The sequence below is a fragment of the Mesocricetus auratus genome, unplaced genomic scaffold, assembly GCF_017639785.1.
Source record: "Mesocricetus auratus isolate SY011 unplaced genomic scaffold, BCM_Maur_2.0 Super-Scaffold_100021, whole genome shotgun sequence".
NCBI classification, from domain to species: Eukaryota; Metazoa; Chordata; class Mammalia; order Rodentia; family Cricetidae; genus Mesocricetus; species Mesocricetus auratus.
The window spans coordinates 7,455,625-7,474,934 of record NW_024429202.1 but is presented as its reverse complement, the minus strand read 5'-3'; the positions used below and the strand labels follow the sequence as shown (position 1 = coordinate 7,474,934).

At 44.4% G+C, this 19,310-nt stretch overlaps 1 protein-coding gene across 10 annotated transcripts in view; it reads left to right on the top strand.

Moving 5' to 3' along the window:
• The first annotated feature begins 1,437 nt into the window (after positions 1-1,437).
• The window catches only part of Znf318 (zinc finger protein 318), a 59,481-nt gene continuing 41,608 nt past the window's right edge, over positions 1,438-19,310 (top strand). For 9 of the 10 annotated variants that reach the window (XM_040729253.1, XM_040729249.1, XM_040729248.1 and 6 more), the window contains exons 1-4: positions 1,438-1,984; positions 4,079-4,230; positions 15,085-15,727; positions 16,940-18,364. In XM_040729253.1, coding sequence (XP_040585187.1) covers positions 1,496-1,984; positions 4,079-4,230; positions 15,085-15,727; positions 16,940-18,364 — 2,709 coding nt within the window. In that variant the 5' untranslated portion in view covers positions 1,438-1,495. The remainder of the gene's footprint in view (positions 1,985-4,078; positions 4,231-15,084; positions 15,728-16,939; positions 18,365-19,310) is intronic. The other variant, XM_021228574.2, reaches the window with a different exon arrangement.

Genomic DNA, 19,310 nt, shown 5'->3' with positions numbered 1-19,310 from the left:
TATTCTGGTTGCAGGGCCAAAGTGTGTTTCTTTGGCTCCGCTCAGGGTGTGTTTCTTTGGCTGGCCCCTTTTCCCTACACTTAGTACACACAATAAGCATTGACTTCAAGAAACTATACATTGTGATTTAACTTTTCTTACCGTTAAATTCCATGGGAGTGTAGATAACTAAATACAGAGGTAGTATGATGGAGATGGGGCACACACCTCTGGCAGATTAACTTTTTCATTAAAATACATCTTATATTTAAAAATTAAATCAGTTATACAGGGTAAAATAAGCTGAGTGTAAGGGAATCCAGTTGGTAAAATTTTTATACTGAGGCCAGGTGGGAGGCAGAGGTAGGCAGATCTCTCTGAGCTCAAGGCCAGCCTGGTCTACAGAACAAATTCCAGACCAGCCAAGGCTGCATAGTGAGACCCTATCTCAAAAAAAAAAAAAAGCCAAAAAATAAACAAGCCAAATCTTATATTGAAATATGAAGCATATTCACTGTGTACCGTTTTAAAAGGGCCCTGCCCACCTCCCTCCCTCCCTCTCTGTGTCTCTGTTTCTCTCTGTCTCTGTCTCTGTGTCTCTGTTTCTCTCTGTCTCTCTCTTCTCTCCCCCAGCTCCTGTCCCCAGAGGCCTGTCTCCCCCTCTGTCCCCTTGCCATCCTTTTCCTCTGACAAAAAAACCTCCTCGCTTGAACTCTCTCCAGTCGCTTTTGAAAAACAACGGCGGGCGTCATCTCCGTTTCACCGCAGCGCTTGGTCAAATCGTACTGACTTGTGTTCCTCTTCGGCTTTTCACCTCGCTGCACCTCCTCACGCTCACTTTCAACCCCGGTGACTTGCGGGGCTGGAGTCAAGCTTCCTCTGTGGGCGGGAGGACTTCGGCGGCGGGGGTGCGCTGGCTGGGGCTCACAGCCTCCGGGAGGGCTGAGGCGGGGCTGTCACCTCCAGTCTCACTTCTGTGATCACGTGCCGCACGTGGGCCGGGTGGACGCGGACGGACGAGCTCCCGCAGCCCGAGCACCCACTCGCAGGTGCACAGACCCCGGCGGCCGCCGCGCGCGCCCCTCCCACCCGCCAGGCCTCTCCGCGTCACGTGGTCGCCGGGGGAGGGGCCGGGGGAGGCGAAGAGGGCGGCTCGCAGGCCGCCATCTTGCGGGCCGAGAGGCGGGGCCTGCGGCTCCCAGGGCGCGCGTCCTCGGCGCCCGCGCTCCTCCTCCTCCTCCTCCCCGCTTTCCGCCGCTCGCGCGGCCGCTCTCTGCGTCCAGCCGCGGGCTGCCTGGGAGGGCGGAGGGGGGGGTGTGTCGGCGCGTGCCCGTGCCCTCCAACCGCTGGTCTCCGGGGCGCGCTCGGCCGGGCCTCGGGGGCGGGGCGGGGCCGGGCGGCGGGGAGGGGGCTGCTTCCTCCGCGAGGGCGGCGCGCTGCGGTCCCGGCGGCGGCGGCGGCGGCTGCAGCGGTGGCGGCGCGCTAGGGGCCCGTGTCCGCGGCGCTCCCGGTAGCCATGTACCGCAGTGGCTCCCGCTCCTCTGTCTCTTCGCACCGGCCGAAAGACGGCGGCGTGAGCGGCACGCGACCCGGCCGCCCCGGGGGCGCCTCGTCAGGCTCGGCGCGCCGCCCCTCCTCGCCGCCGCCCTCTAGCTCGTCGTCGCTGCGGCTCCCCGCTCGCCGACACCGCTCGCCCTCAGGCCACCGCGGCCGCCGGGCCTCGCCGTCCCCGCCTCGGGGTCGTCGCGGCTCCCCGTCCCCGCCCCGTGGCCGCCGGGCCTCGCCATCTCCGCCCCGTGGCCGCCGGGCCTCGCCGTCCCCTCCTCGGGGTCGTCGCGGCTCCCCGTCCCCGCCGCGCGCCCGTCGCGGCTCCCCGTCGCCACCGCGGAGCCGGCGACTCTACCCGCCGGGCCTGGCTGGCTTCCGAGGCAGCATTCGAGGCGAGTCCCGCGCCGACTTCGCTCGGGACGGCCGCGGAGACCATCCAGGCGACGGCGGCAGTCGGGTAATCCCACCCTTCGCCTGGGTCGCCCCTCGATCCCAAGCCCCGGGGCCTCCACGCCGATGTCCAAATGTCCAAGTCTATCCCGCTCCCTGACAGCCCTGGGCACCTCGTTTGCACAATACGGACTCGGTCACCGGGTCGGAACTGAACCCCCGGTTTCTTGGGAAGAGGCTTTCGCTCTCGCTATGTGGAAAAGTTAATCAAAGCGAGGGGAATTTCATCCATACTTATTGGCGCCTTCCTGGGGTTTGGGGAGATGCATTCCCCTTAAGGCCTGATGGCTTGAACCAAAGCAGGCTAGGTGCTTTAGCTGTCATGGGGTGTCAATTGGAGCTGTTGCTCCGAAGCGAGGTGTGCACAATCGATGATTGTGATTGCTGCCCACCAGCTAGCGATGTGACAGCAACTGCCAGCGTTCTTTTAGAGCTCACAGCCCCTTGAGGTAAAGCAGCGTTACTCCTTATCGCGCAGCTGAGGAGTCAGCTCAGAAAGGTTTAAGTAACTTGATCACGGTGACACAGCTACAAGTGATGGGGCTGTGGTTCAGTTCACGTGTTTGGCTCTCACAGCCCGCGATTTTAAATGTTAAAATGTGCAGCTCGAAGAACGCAGCGTGAGGTTGATTTATGGCGGTGGTGGGTGGAGGTCAGAAGCAGAGGGCTTTCGAGAGTATGAAACCCGACTTGGATCCTCAGCACCCCATTAAAAAAAGAAAGTGTAGATGTGATCCATTGACATCTCAGGCAGCCCTACAATTCTAGCAGAGTCTGCGCATGGCCTGGTGTTTTGTTGTTGTTTTTAGTTTTCCTTGAATAGCCCTATGTATAATATGTATCCCAGGACTCTGGTCATAGATAAACTGGTTGCTCACTACAGAGGAATCAAGAATACATGCTGTCCCACCGCCTTCCTCCTCTTCCGGATGCTTGTCTGTGGTGTAGGGAATTGTTATCTCTTTCCTCTTCTCATCCAGCCTGCTAGGTGTACCTTCAGGGTAAATCCCCAGGCTATTCTGTCACCATCCAGCACTCTGATGACCCTGTTACCTCTTCCTTGGATTGTTACATTTGCCTTTACAATTTAGCCTTCTTTTTGGTTGTGAGCCTAGCCTTTAACGGCTTGCCTTTACAATTTAGCCTTCTTACTCACCAATTTTTTTTCTGTGCTCAGTAATCAAACTGATTTTTAAAAATATTTTTAATTAATTGTATTCATGTGTACCTGTGTGTGGGTATGTACATAGGAGTGCAGATTCTAGTGGAGACTTTGGATCCCTTGGAGCTAGTAGTTGGCTGCCTGATGTGGGGGTTGTGAACCAAACTCTGGTCCTTTGCAAAAACAATATGCACTCTCAACTGGAGACCCCAAACTGATTTTAAGCCTTCCCTTTATACATTTTGTAAGCATATACTGAGCATCGTGGTCTTGGCAATGGTCTGAGGTGTGTTAAATGTGAAATTAATCAGTGAGTTACAACTTTTGGTAGGATTTCAAGGGAAAGAACTTCCTGAGATGAGAGCTTTAAGACCTCAGAGTAGTCCAAGCACCTGGAGGAAGAGGGTAGTTGGGTCACATAACTTTGATATTTAACACCCTCCTATGACTCTTAACACACAAAGAGTTAAATCCAAATTTCCTAATTAGTTTTGTTTCTCTTGTGTGTGTCACATTGGTGCAGCTGTACTGTTACCCAGAGTATGACATTCATTCCTGAGTTGTTGCTCCTCTTGACCTGAAACATCTGTTTTCTTTGAAAGACCTGTAAGCTTCCCATTAAGTCAAATGCTGCCCTATCTGGAGTGAGTCCTCCTTTTCCTTAGTCTGTTGCAGTTCATTTTTTAGTGATTGAAGGTAGTACTTAAAATTGGTCTTGACTTTCCTCCTAACCTGCCAGAGGGCAGGCATTTGGTTGACTTGGCTGCTCCCATCTTGTACAAGAATAAGAAGTCATGTTTTAAGAGCAATGGAGAATATAAGCTTTTATCTCTAAGGATACTTCTAAAATCCTTTTTTATTATGGGATGAGTAGGGGGCATAGAGGTGTCTTCATGTTGACTATCGTATGGTTATTCTTTTTTTTTTTTAACTTTGTAGAGACATTCTCCTGGTCCGCGTTCTGATTCTTCTTTGGAGCAGAGTTTAAGAATCACTGTTGGCAATGACCACTTCTGTGTTAACACACCAGAACGGCGTCGACTTAGTGACCGCTTGGGATCACCAGTTGATAATCTGGAGGATATGGACAGGTAGGCTTCAACAATGGCAGGGTGCACCATACTAGCTTTGGAAGGCAGAAATATAGCTGTTTTCTGAGTGATGTGTTTGAAGTATGGTGCCAGCACAAGGTTATGTCTATGTCTGCATCCAGTAGAAGATAGAACACTGGGAAAGGCTGAGTAGGAAGAGTGTGTTGACATAGACCTCTGATTCTGAATGAAATATGTGCCAGGAAAAGAACATGGTTGTACAACTAGAAAGAGAAGGCTGGATTAAAATAAAATCTAAGTAGAGTCCTTTATACAATGAAGGTTTTAAACAAAATTCCAAGTCTTTTTTGTTTGTTTGTTTGCTTGCTTGCTTTTGTTTGCTTTCTTTCTTTTTTTCCAAGACAGGGTTTCTCTGGTATGCTTCTGTGTCTTGAAACTCACTTTGTAGAGGAGGCTGGCCTCAAACTCAGAGATCTGCCTGCCTCTCCCTCTTTAGTGCTGGAATTAAAGGCATGCACCACCATACCTGGCATTTGTTTGTTTTATTGATGGAGACTTTATTTATTTGAGATAGAGTTTCACTATGAAGCCCTGGATGGCTTTGAACTCACAGAAATTGACCTGCCTCTGTCTCTTAGTGCTAAAATTAAAGGCCTGTGGTAATACGCTTGGCTTTTTGCAGGACATGGAGCAGTCTGTGTAGTCCTGGCTAGTCTGGAACTCACAGAAATCTTCCCTCTGCTTCCTAAGTGCTGAGATTACAAGCATAAGCCCAAGACCCTGCTTGAAAATTTTTTTTTTTTTTTTGGTTTTTCGAGACAGGGTTTCTCTGTGGCTTTAGAGGCTGTCCTGGAACTAGCTCTTGTAGACCAGGCTGGCCTCGAACTCACAGAGATCCGCCTGCCTCTGCCTCCCAAGTGCTGGGATTAAAGGCGTGCGCCACCACCGCCCGGCTTGAAAATTATTTTTTAATGATTCATTTTTAGGTTGTCCGGGCTAGAATAAAGATACTGAAAGCATTTAATAAACTAGTAGATAATGCATATATGTATATTACATGTATGAAGCAATAATAGAAAGTTAGAGATCTTTAAAAATGTTTAAGTGTGGTTATTGCATAAAATTGTTGAGTGCTGCCAGGCAGTGATGGCACACACTTTTAATTACAGCACTTGGGAGGCAGAGGCAGCGGATCTCTGAGCTCAAGACCAGCCTGGTCTACAGAGAGAGTTCTAGGACAGCCAGAGCTACACAGAGAAACCCTGCCTTGAAAACAAGCAAAATAAATTGTTAAGTACTAAGGAAGGACAAATAAGCTACACAGTGTTGAATATAGACCCCAATTACTAAAAGTTATGTATGGGGCTTAAATAATTTTATTACCTCCCAAAAGTATAAAGGTAAGGATAGGAGTATAGGACATCATTTTCTTCATCTTAGGGCATATCTATTATAGTTTCTAGCACATTGGGGTTTTCATAAATGTTTCATTCGTGATTAATCAAGGAAATATTGTTGAGTACTGTGTAGAGTATAGGCAGGCAGATGGAGACAGCTGGGCAGGAAGTCTGAGGACAGTGTTACTACTGGTGCTCATTACTTCAAGGTCCCAAAGGCTATGGATGCAGTGAAGCAAGGCAGGACAGTCTTATGTAACATTGAGGCTTCTGAAGATAGGGCTTAAAGGTATGTGACTGGATCACTAATTGAGTCAACAGCTCTTGCCCTTCAGTCTGCTTCTATTTTGGGAGGTGGTTGTGTAGGTGGACCAGCGTGGTGGTGGCACAGGGTGTGACTCCCTTCCTTCCTTGCTGGGCTTTAGGTAACTTCAGCGTTTCCTTTTGTGGACCAAGACTGACATTTTCTCTTTGTTATGCACATATGCTCATGATCGCCAGCTATCTTTCTTTCTTTTTTTTTTTTTTTTTTTTTTTTTGGTTTTTTGAGACAGGGTTTCTCTGTAGCTTTGGAGGCTGTCCTGGAACTCACTTTGTAGACCAGGCTGGCCTCGAACTCACAGAGATCTGCCTGCCTCTGCCTCCCGAGTGCTGGGATTAAAGGCCAACTTTCTTTCTAAGTTATAAAAATTTAATTTCCTTCATAAGGTGTCTACAACTGTAGTATTTCCAGAATCATGTGTTGTAAAGAAATCTTTACAGAAGGTGAGAATAAGGGTCTAAATGGGAGCTGTGGGTCTGATTTATATACTGTGTGTGTGTGTGTGTGTGTGTGTGTGTGTGTGTAATTTTCCTTCTTTTTCTTTTTTTTTTTCCCTTTCTTGTTTTTGGAGAGAGTATCTCTCTGTGTAGCCCTGGCTGTCCTGGAATTCACTATGTAGACCAGGCTGGCCTCGAACTCAGAGATCCACCTGCCTCTGTCTCCCTAGTACTATGATTAAGGTATGTACCACCAGCACCTGGCTTTTTTAAGTTACTTATTTTTATTTTGTGTGCATTGGTATTTTGCTGTGGGTGTTATAGATAGTTGTGAGCTGCCATGTAGGTGCTGGAATGGAACCTGTGTCCTCTGGAAGAGCAATCAGTGCTCTTAACCACAGAGTCATCTCTCCAGCCTGTGATTACTTTTATATGGATAATTACCATCCAGTAAAATGAGGTTGTATATTCAGTATGTTTCCTGATGGTGGGTCTGATCTTTTTTTTTTAATTTTTTAAAAGATTTTTATTTATTATGTATACAGTTTCCTGTATGCATGTGTGCCTGCAGGCCAGAAGAGGGCACCAGATCTCATTACAGATGGTTGTCAGCCACCATGTGGTTGCTGGGAACTGAACTCAGGACCTCTGGAAGAGCAGTCAGTGCTCTTAACCTCTGAGCCATCTCTCTAGCCCCGGTGGGTCTGATCTTTAGCTAATTAAATAGACCATTTCCAGGGCTGAGAGATGGCTTAGTGGTTAAGAACACTTGCTGTTCTTGCAGAGGACCTGAGTTCAGTTTCTAAAACCTGTGTCCAACAACACACAACCAACTGGAAACCTGTAACTCTAGTTCCAAGGGATCACAGACAGAGAAACATACGTGTGCGAACGCACACACACACACACACACACACTTACTTTTTTGTTAGTCACTTTATTTAATTTTAATTTTTTTAAAAGATTTTATTTATTTATTACATATACACCAGATTGAATTGTAGATGGTTGTCAGCCACCATGTGGTTGCTGGGAATTGAACTCAAGACCTCTGGAAGAGCAGTCAGTGCTCTTAACCTCTGAGCCATCTCTCCAGCCCCTAATTTTAATTTTTTTATTAATTTATTTTTTACATTCCAATTCCAGTTCCCTCTCCCTCCTCTCCTCCCCCTCCAATCTCTTCCTTGGAGAGGGTAAGGCCTCCCCTAGGAAGTCTACTAAGTCTGTCCCATTATCTCATTGAGGTAAAACCAAGGCAACTCTTTACCCCCCCAAACCCCTGTGTCTAGGCTGAGCAAGGTACTTTTCCATATAGAATGGGCTCCATTAAGTCAGTTTGTATATTAGTGTTAGATCCCGGACCCACTTCCAGTGACCTCATATATTGTCCCAGTCACACCATTGTCACCTATATTAAGGGAGTTTAGTTTGGTCTTATGCAGGTTCCCCATTTGTCAGGCCTTAGTCAGTGATCTCTCACTATCTCAGGTCAGCTGATTCTGTGAGTTTCCCCATCATTGTCTTGACTCCTTTGTTTATATTATCGCTCCTCCCTCACTTCAATTGTACTCTAGGAGCTCGGCCCATTGGTTAGTCGTGGATTTCTGCATCTGCTTCCATCTGTTTCTGGAAGAGGGTTCTAGCTTCTCTGGGGTTGTGAATTATAGACTGGGTATCTTTTGCTTTATGTCTGGTGTCCACTTATGAATGAGTGCATACTATATTTGTCTTTCTGGTTTTGGGTTATCTCAGGATGGTTTTTCTAGTTCTGTCCATTTGCCTGTGAATTTTAGGATATCATTTTTTTTTCTTTTTTGGTTTTTCAAGACAGGGTTTCTCTATGACTTTGGAGGCTATTGTCCTGGAACTAGCTCTTGTAGACCAGGCTGGTCTCGAACTCATAGAGATCTGCCTGCCTCAGCCTCCCGAGTGCTGGGATTAAAGGCTTGCGCCACCACTGCCCAGCAGATGTCATTGTTTCTTACCACTGAGTAGTACTCCATTGTGTAAATATACCACATTTTCTATATCCATTCTTCAGTTGAAGGGCATCTAGGTTGCTTCCAAGAGGTGACTATTAGAAATAATGTTGCTATGAACATAGTTGAGCAAATGTCCTTGTGGTGTGAGTGTGCCTCCTTTGGGTATATGCTCAACAGTGGTATTGCAGGGGCTTGAGGTAGGTTGACCTCTAGCTTTCTGAGAAATCACCACACTGATTTCCAAAGCAGCTATACAAATTTGCACTCCTAACCAGCAATGGAGGAGTGTTCCCTGTTCTCCACATCCTCTCCAGCATAAGTTGTTATTGGTGTAAGATGGAATCTCAGATGTTTTGATTTGCATTTCCCTGATGACTAAGCATGTTGAGCATTTCCTTAAGTGTCTTTCTGCAATTTGAGATTGTTCTATTGAGAATTCTCTGTTTAGCTCTGTACCCCTTTTTTTTTTTTTTTTTTTTTTTTTCGAGACAGGGTTTCTCTGTATTGTTTTGGAGGCTATCCTGGAACTAGCTCTGTAGACCAGGCTGGCCTCGAACTCACAGAGATCCACCTGTCTCTGCCTCCCGAGTGCTGGGATTAAAGGCGTGCACCACCAACACCCGGCTCTGTACCCCATTTTTAAATTGGATTAATTTGGTAGTTTGATGTCTAGTTTCTTGAGTTCTTTGTATATTTTGGAGATCAGCCCTCTGTCAGATGTGGGGTTGGTGAAGATCTTTTCCCATTCTGTAGGGAGCTGTTTTGTCTTGTTGACCATGTTCTTTACTTTACAGAAGCTTCTCAGTTTCTGGAGGTCCCATTTATTAATTGTTGATCTCAGTGTCTGTGCTACTGGTATTATATTTAGGAAGAGGTCTCCTGTGCCTATGTGTTTAAGTGTATTTCCCACTTTCTCTTCTAAGATTTTCAGTGAGACTGGATTTGTGTTGAGGTCTTTGATCCATCTGGATTTGAGTTTTGTGCATGGTGATAGACATGTAACTATCTGCAACCTTCTACATGTCAGCCTCCATTTGTTGAATATGTTTTCTTTTTGTTCATTTTACATTTTTTAGCTTCTTTGTCAAAAATTAGGTGTTCATAGGTGCGTGGGTTGGCATTAGGGTCTTCGATTCGATTCCATTGGTCCACCTGTCTGTTTTTATGCCAATACCAAGCTGTTCTCGTTACTATAGCTCTATAGCTTGAAGTCAGGAATGGTGATGCCCTCAGATGATCCTTTATTGTACAGGATTGTTTTGGCTATCCTGGGTTTTTTGTTTTTCCATATGAAGTTAAGTATTGTTCTTTTAAGGTCTATGAAGAATTATTCTGGGGTTTACACACTTTTTAAAATAAAATCTTTAGGCCATTTCCAAAATGCCATGCTGATGAAGATACCAAACAAGTAACCCAGATGAGCCCAGTAGTTTTCCACTGCCGAACTGGAAGCCGAAAGCCGGAAAAAGAGAGGAAGACGTCCGTTGTTCAGTCTTTTATGCCTTCCCCCGGTAACGCCCACTTTTGGGCATGGCTAGTGACATAGTTCACGGCCTACGTATGTATACGTCTTTAGTCATGCCTAAAGTGGGTGTGGTAAACCACTCTTTTATTACCTCATCTGTATGCGCCTCTAGTAAGTCACATGGTTAATGGCGGCATTGTTTTCCTCCTACACCATGCTAATTCTTTTTTTTTTCTCTTAAGAACACTGCCCCCAGTATTTCCCCTTTTATTGAATCTGTCAAGTCTTGTTATTAGGTTTTTTAATAATAGCTATGTGCCTTAGTGTTTCTGTTGCTATGATGAAACATCATGATCAAAAGTAAGTTGGGGAGGAGTGGGTTTATTTGGCTTACGTTTCCATATCATAGTTCATCACTGAAGGAAGGCAAGGAACACGAAGACAGGAGCTGATGCAGGGGCCATGAAGGGTGCTGCTTATGGCTCGCTCAGGTTGCTCAGCCTAGAGTGGTGGTCAGTCACTAATCACTAATTAAGACAATGCTCCACAGGCTCACCTACAGCCCAGTCATGGAGGCATTTTCTCAACTGAGGCTCCCTCCTCTCAGATGACTCTAGACTGTGTCAAGTTGACATGAAACTATCTAGGACACCAAGTTATCAAGAATACGGTCTTATACTGGACTATAACTTAATTCTGAAAAGGGAGTATGAACAATGAACAAGTTGTGTGAAAAATTCTAAGACACTTGAACAATAAGATATATAATCACAGAGTTGTATATCCACCACTACAATAAATTTTATAACATTTTTATTATGCCTGGAGAAATCTTGATATCATTTACTCTGCTTATCCTTATCTCAGTTCCAGGCAATCTTTGGTTTCTTTCTTTTTTTTTTTAATTTTTTTGAAATAGAGTTTCTTTGTGTAACCCTAGCTGTACTAGAACTCTTTCTATAGACCAGGCTGGCCTTAAACTCACAGAGATCCACCTGCCTCTGCCTTCCCAGTGCTGGGATTAAAGGTGTGTGCCACCACTGCCCAGCTGTACATCCTACTTTTATGAGCTTGCCTATTCATATAATAGCTTTCACATATTTAAGGGTCATCTATGTTTATAGTATTTCTTTTTATCACCAGTTCTATTTCATTATATGAATATACCAAATACTTTTTTTTCATTATTAGTAAATGGATGAATACCATTGGGTTGTATTTTCTTTTAGCTTTATAAATCTGCAATGAATGTTGTTGTGCAAGCTTCTTTATGGATTTATATATCTATAGACTAATGTTTCTCAACCTTCCTGATGCTGTGCTTCCTCATGATGTGGTGACTGATGCCCATCCATAAAATTATTTTCATTGCTACTTCATAACTATAATTTTGCAACTGTTACGAATTGTAATGTAAATATCTAATGTGCAGAATATCTGATATTCAACCCCTGTGGAAGGGTTGTTTAATGGCAACTGAGTCATGACCCATACGTTGAGAACCACTGCTATAGACAGATATTTTATTGTTCATTTTACTTTTCTGGTATCAGGAACTAACCTCAAGGCCTGTGTATGCTAGGCAAATACCCTGTCATTGAGCCATCCTCTTGCCTTATATTTTTAATTTATTTAATGGACATTTGTAAACACATAAACGATAGATGGTGTTGGCCAGTGGTGGTGCACACTTTTAATACTAGCATTCAGGAGGCAGAGGCAGACTGATCTTGCGAGTTTAGGCCAGCCTGGTCTACAGAGTTCTAGAATAGCCAGGACAAAATAGTGAAACCCTGCCTTGAAAAACAAAACAAAACAAACAAAAAAAGGATGGATACTATTTGGTATTAGAAAAGGATCAGCGAGAAGGATGTAAAGGATAAGAAAAGAGCAATCCAAGTAATTATGCATATTGAAAAATGTCATAGTGTGTTATTTTGTACAACTAATGTATGCTAGTAAAAATAATTTTTTATAATTTATTTAAATTCATTTTGTGTGCATTGGTGTGAGGGTGTCAGATCCCCTGGAACTGGAGTTACAGACAGGTGTGAGCTTCCATGTGGGTGCAGAGAAGTGAACCCAGGCCCTCTGGAAGAGCAGCCAGTGCTTTTTAAAAATAGAAAATACATCATAATGAGCCCTGGTCGTTCCCCCTCCCTTTTTTTAGAGATCTAGTTTTAAAAAAACACTTGGTCAGCCAGGTGTTGGTGGCATATGCCTGCAATCCCAGAACTCTCCATCCAGAGCTACACAGAGAAACCATGTTCAAAAAAAAAAAAAAGCAACCAAATAAAAACTAATAATTGCTCTCAGCAAGGCTGTTTTGAAATAGAGTCTGGGATTAAAGGGATGTACTGCCATGTCCAGCTTGACCAAGGCTTTTAGAGTGTCTATCACTGGACTACTGTAGGTTACGGGCAATCCTGGTTCTTTTAGGATTTACTTCTTCTTCTTCTTTTTTTGGTTTTTCCAGACAGGACTGGCTGTCCTGGAAGTTGCTTAGTAGACTAGGCTAGCCTTGAACTCTCAGAGATCCACCTGTCTCTACCTCCCAAGTATTGGGATTAAAGGTGTGTGCTAGCACCACCAGACTAGGACTCACTTTAACTAATTTAAAATTTTGTTTGTCTGAGTGTCTACCTGTATGCATGCATGTACATATATGTGTGTGATACACACACACACACACACACACACACACACACACACACACACACACACAATCAGTTGCATGACTAGTGCCCAGTTTGGACGGATATCCTAGAACTGGAGTTATAGATGGTTGTAAGCTGCTGTATAGGTGCTGGGGACTAAACACAGATCCTCTGGGAAAATAGCAAGTGCTCCTAACCACTAAGCTGTCTTGTTAGCTTCAGGGCTGTCTCTATGACAGCCAGTTTTCTTTTAACCCCTGTGAGTCCTCATGGTGATTATCTGCCTCAGCCTCCTTAGTCCTAAGATTACTGGTTTCATAATTATTATTATTTATTCATTGTTATTATTGTTTTTATTATTATTTTCATTCATTATTATTTATTTAGATGAAATTAGATTTCTAAAATTCTAGAAGATCTACTGGCATAGAGGGTGTCTGGGCCAGCGAGATGGCTCAGCAGGTAAAAGCACTTGCTACTAAGCCTGAAGACTTGAGTTTGGTATCTAGGACACACATAGCAGAAGGAGAGAACCAATTCCCACAAGTTCTCCTCTGACCTCTATAAATGTGCTACAGAACACATGTGCCCACATGCATATAGACATATACACACAAAAATTTTTTTAAAATGCGGTTTTTGAAAAATCCTAGAGGATCTTTATTTCCATCTGTGATTTAAATAAAAACTCTTGTCTTTTGGGTCATAGAAGCTCTGTGGCCATAGTGCCCCAAAGTAGCTAGGTTTATTATCTGTCTCTGAGCTAGAAGGAAAACCATCTCATCCTGATTTTTTACCTTTATGCCACAAAGATCTGAGACTTTTGTATTTCTGAAAAACAAAAACACACAATGAGCCAAAACATTTATTTCTGGATCCTATGGTAGGAAACTGCTTGTGGATATCCAGGCAAGGCCGGAAAGAGCATGACCTAACAATTTTAGGGTCTTAGTTATCCTTATAATCAAACTTTTTCCCCAAAAGAACTATGTCAGACTCGAGTATGTAGATGTGGAGTTGGATTGGTATGTACAACTTACATGCGGTGGGAAGTCCAGAGCTTCCCTGGTTGTTCTGCCAGCATCTTTCTTAGGCAACTCCTAAGTGCTGTGCTTTGTGAAATCTCTGTGGGCTCGAGATGCATATGCTCAGTGATAGGCGTTTGTCTGTTAGAAGTGGAAGCCCAGGATCTATCCCCTGCACAGCTAAGGAAGACAAAAGAGATTAAGAAACAACCCTTGGAAGTCATTGTTCTCAAACTTTAAAGCATATACAAATCACCTGGAAATCTCATTAAAAAGTCAAACTCTAGTCTAATAGGCCTGGGATAGAGCCTAAGAATCTGTATTTCTTTTTGTTTGTTTTTCTGTTTTGTTTTTGAGATAGGGTACTATAGCCAATCTGTCCTTAAAGTTGCTGTAGTCCAGGTTAATTCTGAACTCAGTATCCTCCCTACAGATATGTACCATCATGTCTGCTTAGAATATTTTTTTTCTTCTTCTTTTTCGAGAGAGGGTTTCTCTGTGGCTTTGGAGGCTGTCCTGGAACTAGCTCTTGTAGACCAGGCTGGTCTCGAACTCACAGAGATCCGCCTGCCTCTGCCTCCCGAGTGCTGGGATTAAAGGTGGGTGCCACCAAAGCCTGGCAGAATCATTATTTTTTTTTTAATGAATTCTCAGTTAATGCTAGGGATGCTGGTCCTGATAAAGAGCTTAAATTTAGCTTTGCTGTTGTTTTGTTTTTAAGATTTATTTATTTATTTTTATAAGTCTGGGTGTTTTTCCTGCATGTGTGTCTGCACTGTGTGGTGCACTGTGTTCCTGCATGGTGCCTGAGGAAGAGGCCTAGAGAGGGCATTGGATTTCCTTGGATTGGAGTAACAGATAGATGGCTGTGAAGCCATCATGTGGTGCTGGGATTAAACCTAGGTCCTCTAGAAGAGCATGCAGTCTCTTAACAGGTGAATCATCTCTCCAGCCTGTTGTGTTTTTTGTTTTTCCATGAAAGTGTTTCATTATGTAACCCGGGAACTCAGAGCTACCTGCCTCCCTGGTGCTGGGATTAAAAGCTATATCTGGTCTAGCTAGACCAGTTGTATCAATTAGGACTCTAATTTTTTAAAGATTGTTTTAATTTTTCAATTTTCAATTTGTTTCTGTGTATGTACATGTGAATGCAGGTGCTCTTGTAATCCAGAAGAGGGTGTCTGATTCCATGAAATTGGAGTAAGCCATTGAAAAATGGGTACTGGGAGCTGAACTTGGGTCCTCTAGAAGATGGAGTGCAATCTTAACTGCTGAATCATTTCTCTAGTTCTGTAGCCTCTTTGGGATGTTTTGTGTCTCCTGAGCATCAGTGTGATACACTGCATTTTCAGACTAATTAAAAAATAATTAGCTTACGATTTCTGTTGATATATTACTAACAGCGTCTCTTGATTAGAACCTAAAGCTTCTGGTGACAATGGGAAAAGAAGAAATGTTCCATGTGTAATCTGTCTTTGGATTTCATGATTATTTACTTTTGCTTTAAGCATTTTTTTTGTTTCCTTCCTAAATAATATTATCTTAGCATTGTCTGGCCTTTTTCTCTCCAAGTCCAGTGTATTCAGTGATGTTTGTCTCTTTTCTCAGGGAAGATCTGACGGATGATTCTGTCTTCACTCGAAGCTCCAAGTGCTCTCGGGGTCTTGAACGATACATTTCTCGGGAGGAGGGGCCACTCAGTCCTTTCTTGGGACAACTTGATGAGGACTACCGAGCAAGAGAAACTTTCCTGCATAGAACTGAGTATAGTCCCCATGTCAGTTGTCATGATGAATTGTTGAGGGGAGCAGAACGGAACAGAGAGAAACTCAAAAGCTCTTCCTACTCCATACGATCTGAGGAAAGAAGCCGGGAGACCAAAAGGCCCCGTTACGATGACACAGAAAAGGTGCATGGCACAGGAGGGGATCACTCAAGCTTTACATCTGGGACTCGCAACTATAGACAGCGAAGAAGAAGCCCAAGCCCAAGGTTTCTAGACCCCGAGTTTCGAGAACTGGACCTTGCCAGGCGAAAGCGAGAGGAAGAGGAGGAACAAAATAGGAGCTTGAGTCAGGAGGTTGTGGGAGTTGATGACAGTCAAACCAGCTGTCCCATCCCTGGGTTGTCAAATGTCCTAACAACATCAGAGCCAGGATATTCTTTGCATCGGCCTGAGGAAGTTCCTGTGATGCCCAAGAAGTCCATTCTGAAGAAGCGAATGGAAGTGGACATGAAGCCTTCCTCGCAGGTCTGTGTGGTGTTTCTCTTGAGAGTCCCTTTAATATCCTAAGTCCTGATACCTGCCTGGGACTGTGTTCTCTAAGTGTGTGTATAGCGTGTGCTGTGCTGGTACTCCGTGTAGCTGTGAGTGACCCCTTCTAGGACCCTCCAGATTAAACTGTAGGCTCATAATGCAGCAGCAAGGGTTTCTGTCACTACATTTCTTTTTAAGAGTTAGGAGACTATTTCCCTCTTAAATTGAGTAGCTCTAGAAGAATCTTTGAATGTACATTCTTGGAAATGAATCTTACGGGCAAAAGGAGAAGCTAATCCTGATTTCATCTTTTTAGAAGACAGTGTATGAGTTGTAGGACATTAGACTAGAAATCAAGTGATTCTGATTTAGGAGCCGTCAACTTCCTGTGTAATTACAACTTTTGTGAATTACAACTTTTCTGGTCTTGGCATTGCTTTCTCTTCCTATAAAAAGATGGTCAGGCAAGACTACTAGTGTGACTAGAGGTGTCTGAGCAAGTTACTAAAGTTAGAGAAACAAGGGGAGGCTGATCAGTTAGAGTTCCAGAGTTTCCTGACTCCAGAACAGTCCTATTTCTGTGTTTTTCTGTTGGTCATCAATAGATATGAGATGGTTCACACCTATCTTCCCAGCAGCTGAGAGGCCAGTGCAGGAGGATTCCAATTCAAGTCTATTAGGGCGCATTGATAGTTAAGGCCAGCTTCAACTACATAGTTAGACCCCCAGCAACATGGCTCGGGGCAAGCCTGATGACTGAATTTCATTTCCAGGTCCTAACTCCTGAATATATGTGCCCCCCACACACACTACACTGTGCTCATGTGTACCCATATATTAACATACCTTCCCTCTCCCCACCACACAACACACAGTGCTCATGCATGTCTATATATTCACAACCTCCTACCTCCCTCCTCTCTGTCTCTCTCTCTGTCTCCCTCTCTCCTTCTCTCCCTCTCTCTCTGTCTCTCTCACACACACAGTATTCATGTATGTTCATATATCACATACCTCCCCCATCTCTCACACACAACACACCATGCTCATGTATGTCTTATATATCACATACCTCCCACCCCCCATGCCATGCTCTTGTGTGCCCATATATTCACATACTCACATCTCCCCTCTTCAAGAAGTATCTCAGTTACTAGTGTTCTGTGATTCCTCATAGATGCTAAATCAGTGTGCTTGTGTTTGCAGCTTGAGAGTTTTTCCGGCAGTACCAGCTCCAGTCAGGATCATTCTCTCTATTCTGAACATTCACCTCTCCCATTAAGTGGTGCTATTGCTGCTTTTGCTTCAGAGATTGAAAATAAGGGAACTACAGCGGAGGCTGACCTGAAGGAACCTGAGAGTAACCTGTACCAGTGGGGTTCCCTCTGTGAGATATCTAAAGACAACAATCCTCTCGCTGAAAAATTTGACAGTTTTCTGTGCTATAAGGAAAAATTGAATTTGAAGGCTGAAGGACTTGAGCGGCATACAGACTTCTTACTGCCCCATGAGACAGCTAGCCAGGATGGCAGTGGCTTTTCCCGAATTCTGAGCATATTGGCTGATCCTACCAGTACACAGGAAAAAAGAAGACGTAGTTTCCCTGATATTGAAGATGAGGAGAAGTTTCTCTATGGGGATGAAGAGGAGGATGTAAAAGCAGAGTCTCCACCTAAGTCCTTTGGGGACTCTGAGAGTAAAGGTTCAAGACAGAAAGCAAGCTCTGTGCCCTCAACCCCAGCCACAAAGCTAGAGTCACCAGAAGAGAGCAGTCCCGAATATGCCAAGATTCACGACTTGCTGAAGACCATAGGGCTGGATATTGGAGTAGCAGAGATTAGTAAATTGGCTGCACGCACCCAGGAGCGACTTCATGGCAAGAAGCCACCATCACGCTCCCTAGCTGACCGACGTCCATCTGCTGACCGCCACTTCTCAGCTGACCACAGTTTCATAACTGATAGACGCTCATCAGATTCTCACAGACTGGAGAGCAGGGAGGCACATCACAGCAAAACTCAGTCCCCAGAAGTATCCCATCCCCTCACAGCCTCACCAGTAGATCCTTACCTGCTCACAAAAAGTAGCCCTCCATTCCTAAAGTCTGACCATCCACTGGGTCATGTTCCAGGACCAGAGGTAGTTGGCAGTGGATTTCAGTCACCTGTTGCTGTTAGATGCATGATGCCATCAGCCCCACCTACCCCAATTAGACTTCCACACTCTACTCCTTTACCCCAATTCTATGTACCCAGGGCCTCTCAGTTTACCACACCTCGGATACCTCCAAACTACCAGGGATCTGTCATTCCCTCTGCTCCCTTTGATGCCTATAGGCACTACATGGCATACACAGCCTCAAGGTGGCCCATGTATCCTGCCTCTCAACCATCAAGCCACCCTTTACCGGAGCCACACAGACTAATACCAACAGCCAAACAAACTACTCATAGTAGTCGTCCCAATCTCCGTGTGATCCCCACTGTGACTCCTGAGAAGTCCAAACAAGAGGTATCAGTGCTAGGCTCAGTTTCTGTTAAGCAAGTTCCTATTCAGGTGTCTCCATCACTCATAAGATACAATCCTGAGAAGATCTCTGATGAAAAGAACCGTGCCTCCCAGAAGCAGAAGGTGAGTATTAGCTGTGTGCATCTCATGCCTGAGTTTTCTATTTTCTGTCTCTTTTTAACAAGAAACAGGTGATTTGTACTTGTTTTCTAGAGGTATGTGAAAATTTGTAAGGCCTTTAAGTGTTTTGGAGGTTTATATCATTACCCAAGTAATGTATGTAATAGCCCTTTTGAGCTTCTAATGTTTTGTTATTATAGGTTCCACTGTGATGGCTAGCCTTTTTAAATTTATTTCTCTGTCATATGAATAGTTTGAAGATACTGAAAGTAGAAGCTGGGAACCTTGAAGTATCATATAGTCTCATCTTTTTCTGTTTAAAGGCATTTAATCCTTGGAAGACAAAAATATTTTAATTTTCTATGATATTCAAATACTTTGAACTTTAGCCTTAGGTTTCATTGACAGTCTTAAATTTTCAGTAAAGAAAAAAACAAACTTGAAGAAAGCGTTTGGAGAAAAACTCAGGTGTGGTGGCGCACACCTGGAATCCCAGCACTCAGGAGGCAGAGGCAGGGGGATCTTGGTGAGGTGTCACCATGTCCAATCTGTATCTGTATTTTGAATTTACTTTGACTTGTGTGACCTTGGGGATTTTTGTTGTGTTCTGGGTTTTTGTTTGTTTGATTTGTGTGTGTTTGTGTGTGTGTGTTTGTTTTTTTGAGACAGTTTCTCTGTGTAGCCCTTGCTGTCCTGCAACTCGCTCTGTAGACCAGGCTGGCCTTGAACTCACAGAGATCCATTTGCCTCTGACTTCTGAGTGCTGGGATTAAAGGTGTGTGCTGCCACCACCTGGTGAGTTGTTTTTCTTTCTTAAAATTCTTTTTAATTTAAGAATTTATTTAGTTTATGTGTATGAGTGTTTTGTCTGCATCTGTGTTTGTGCACTGTATACAGGCCTGGTATTCTAGAGACCAGAAGAGAGTTTCAGATCTCCTGAGATTGCCGA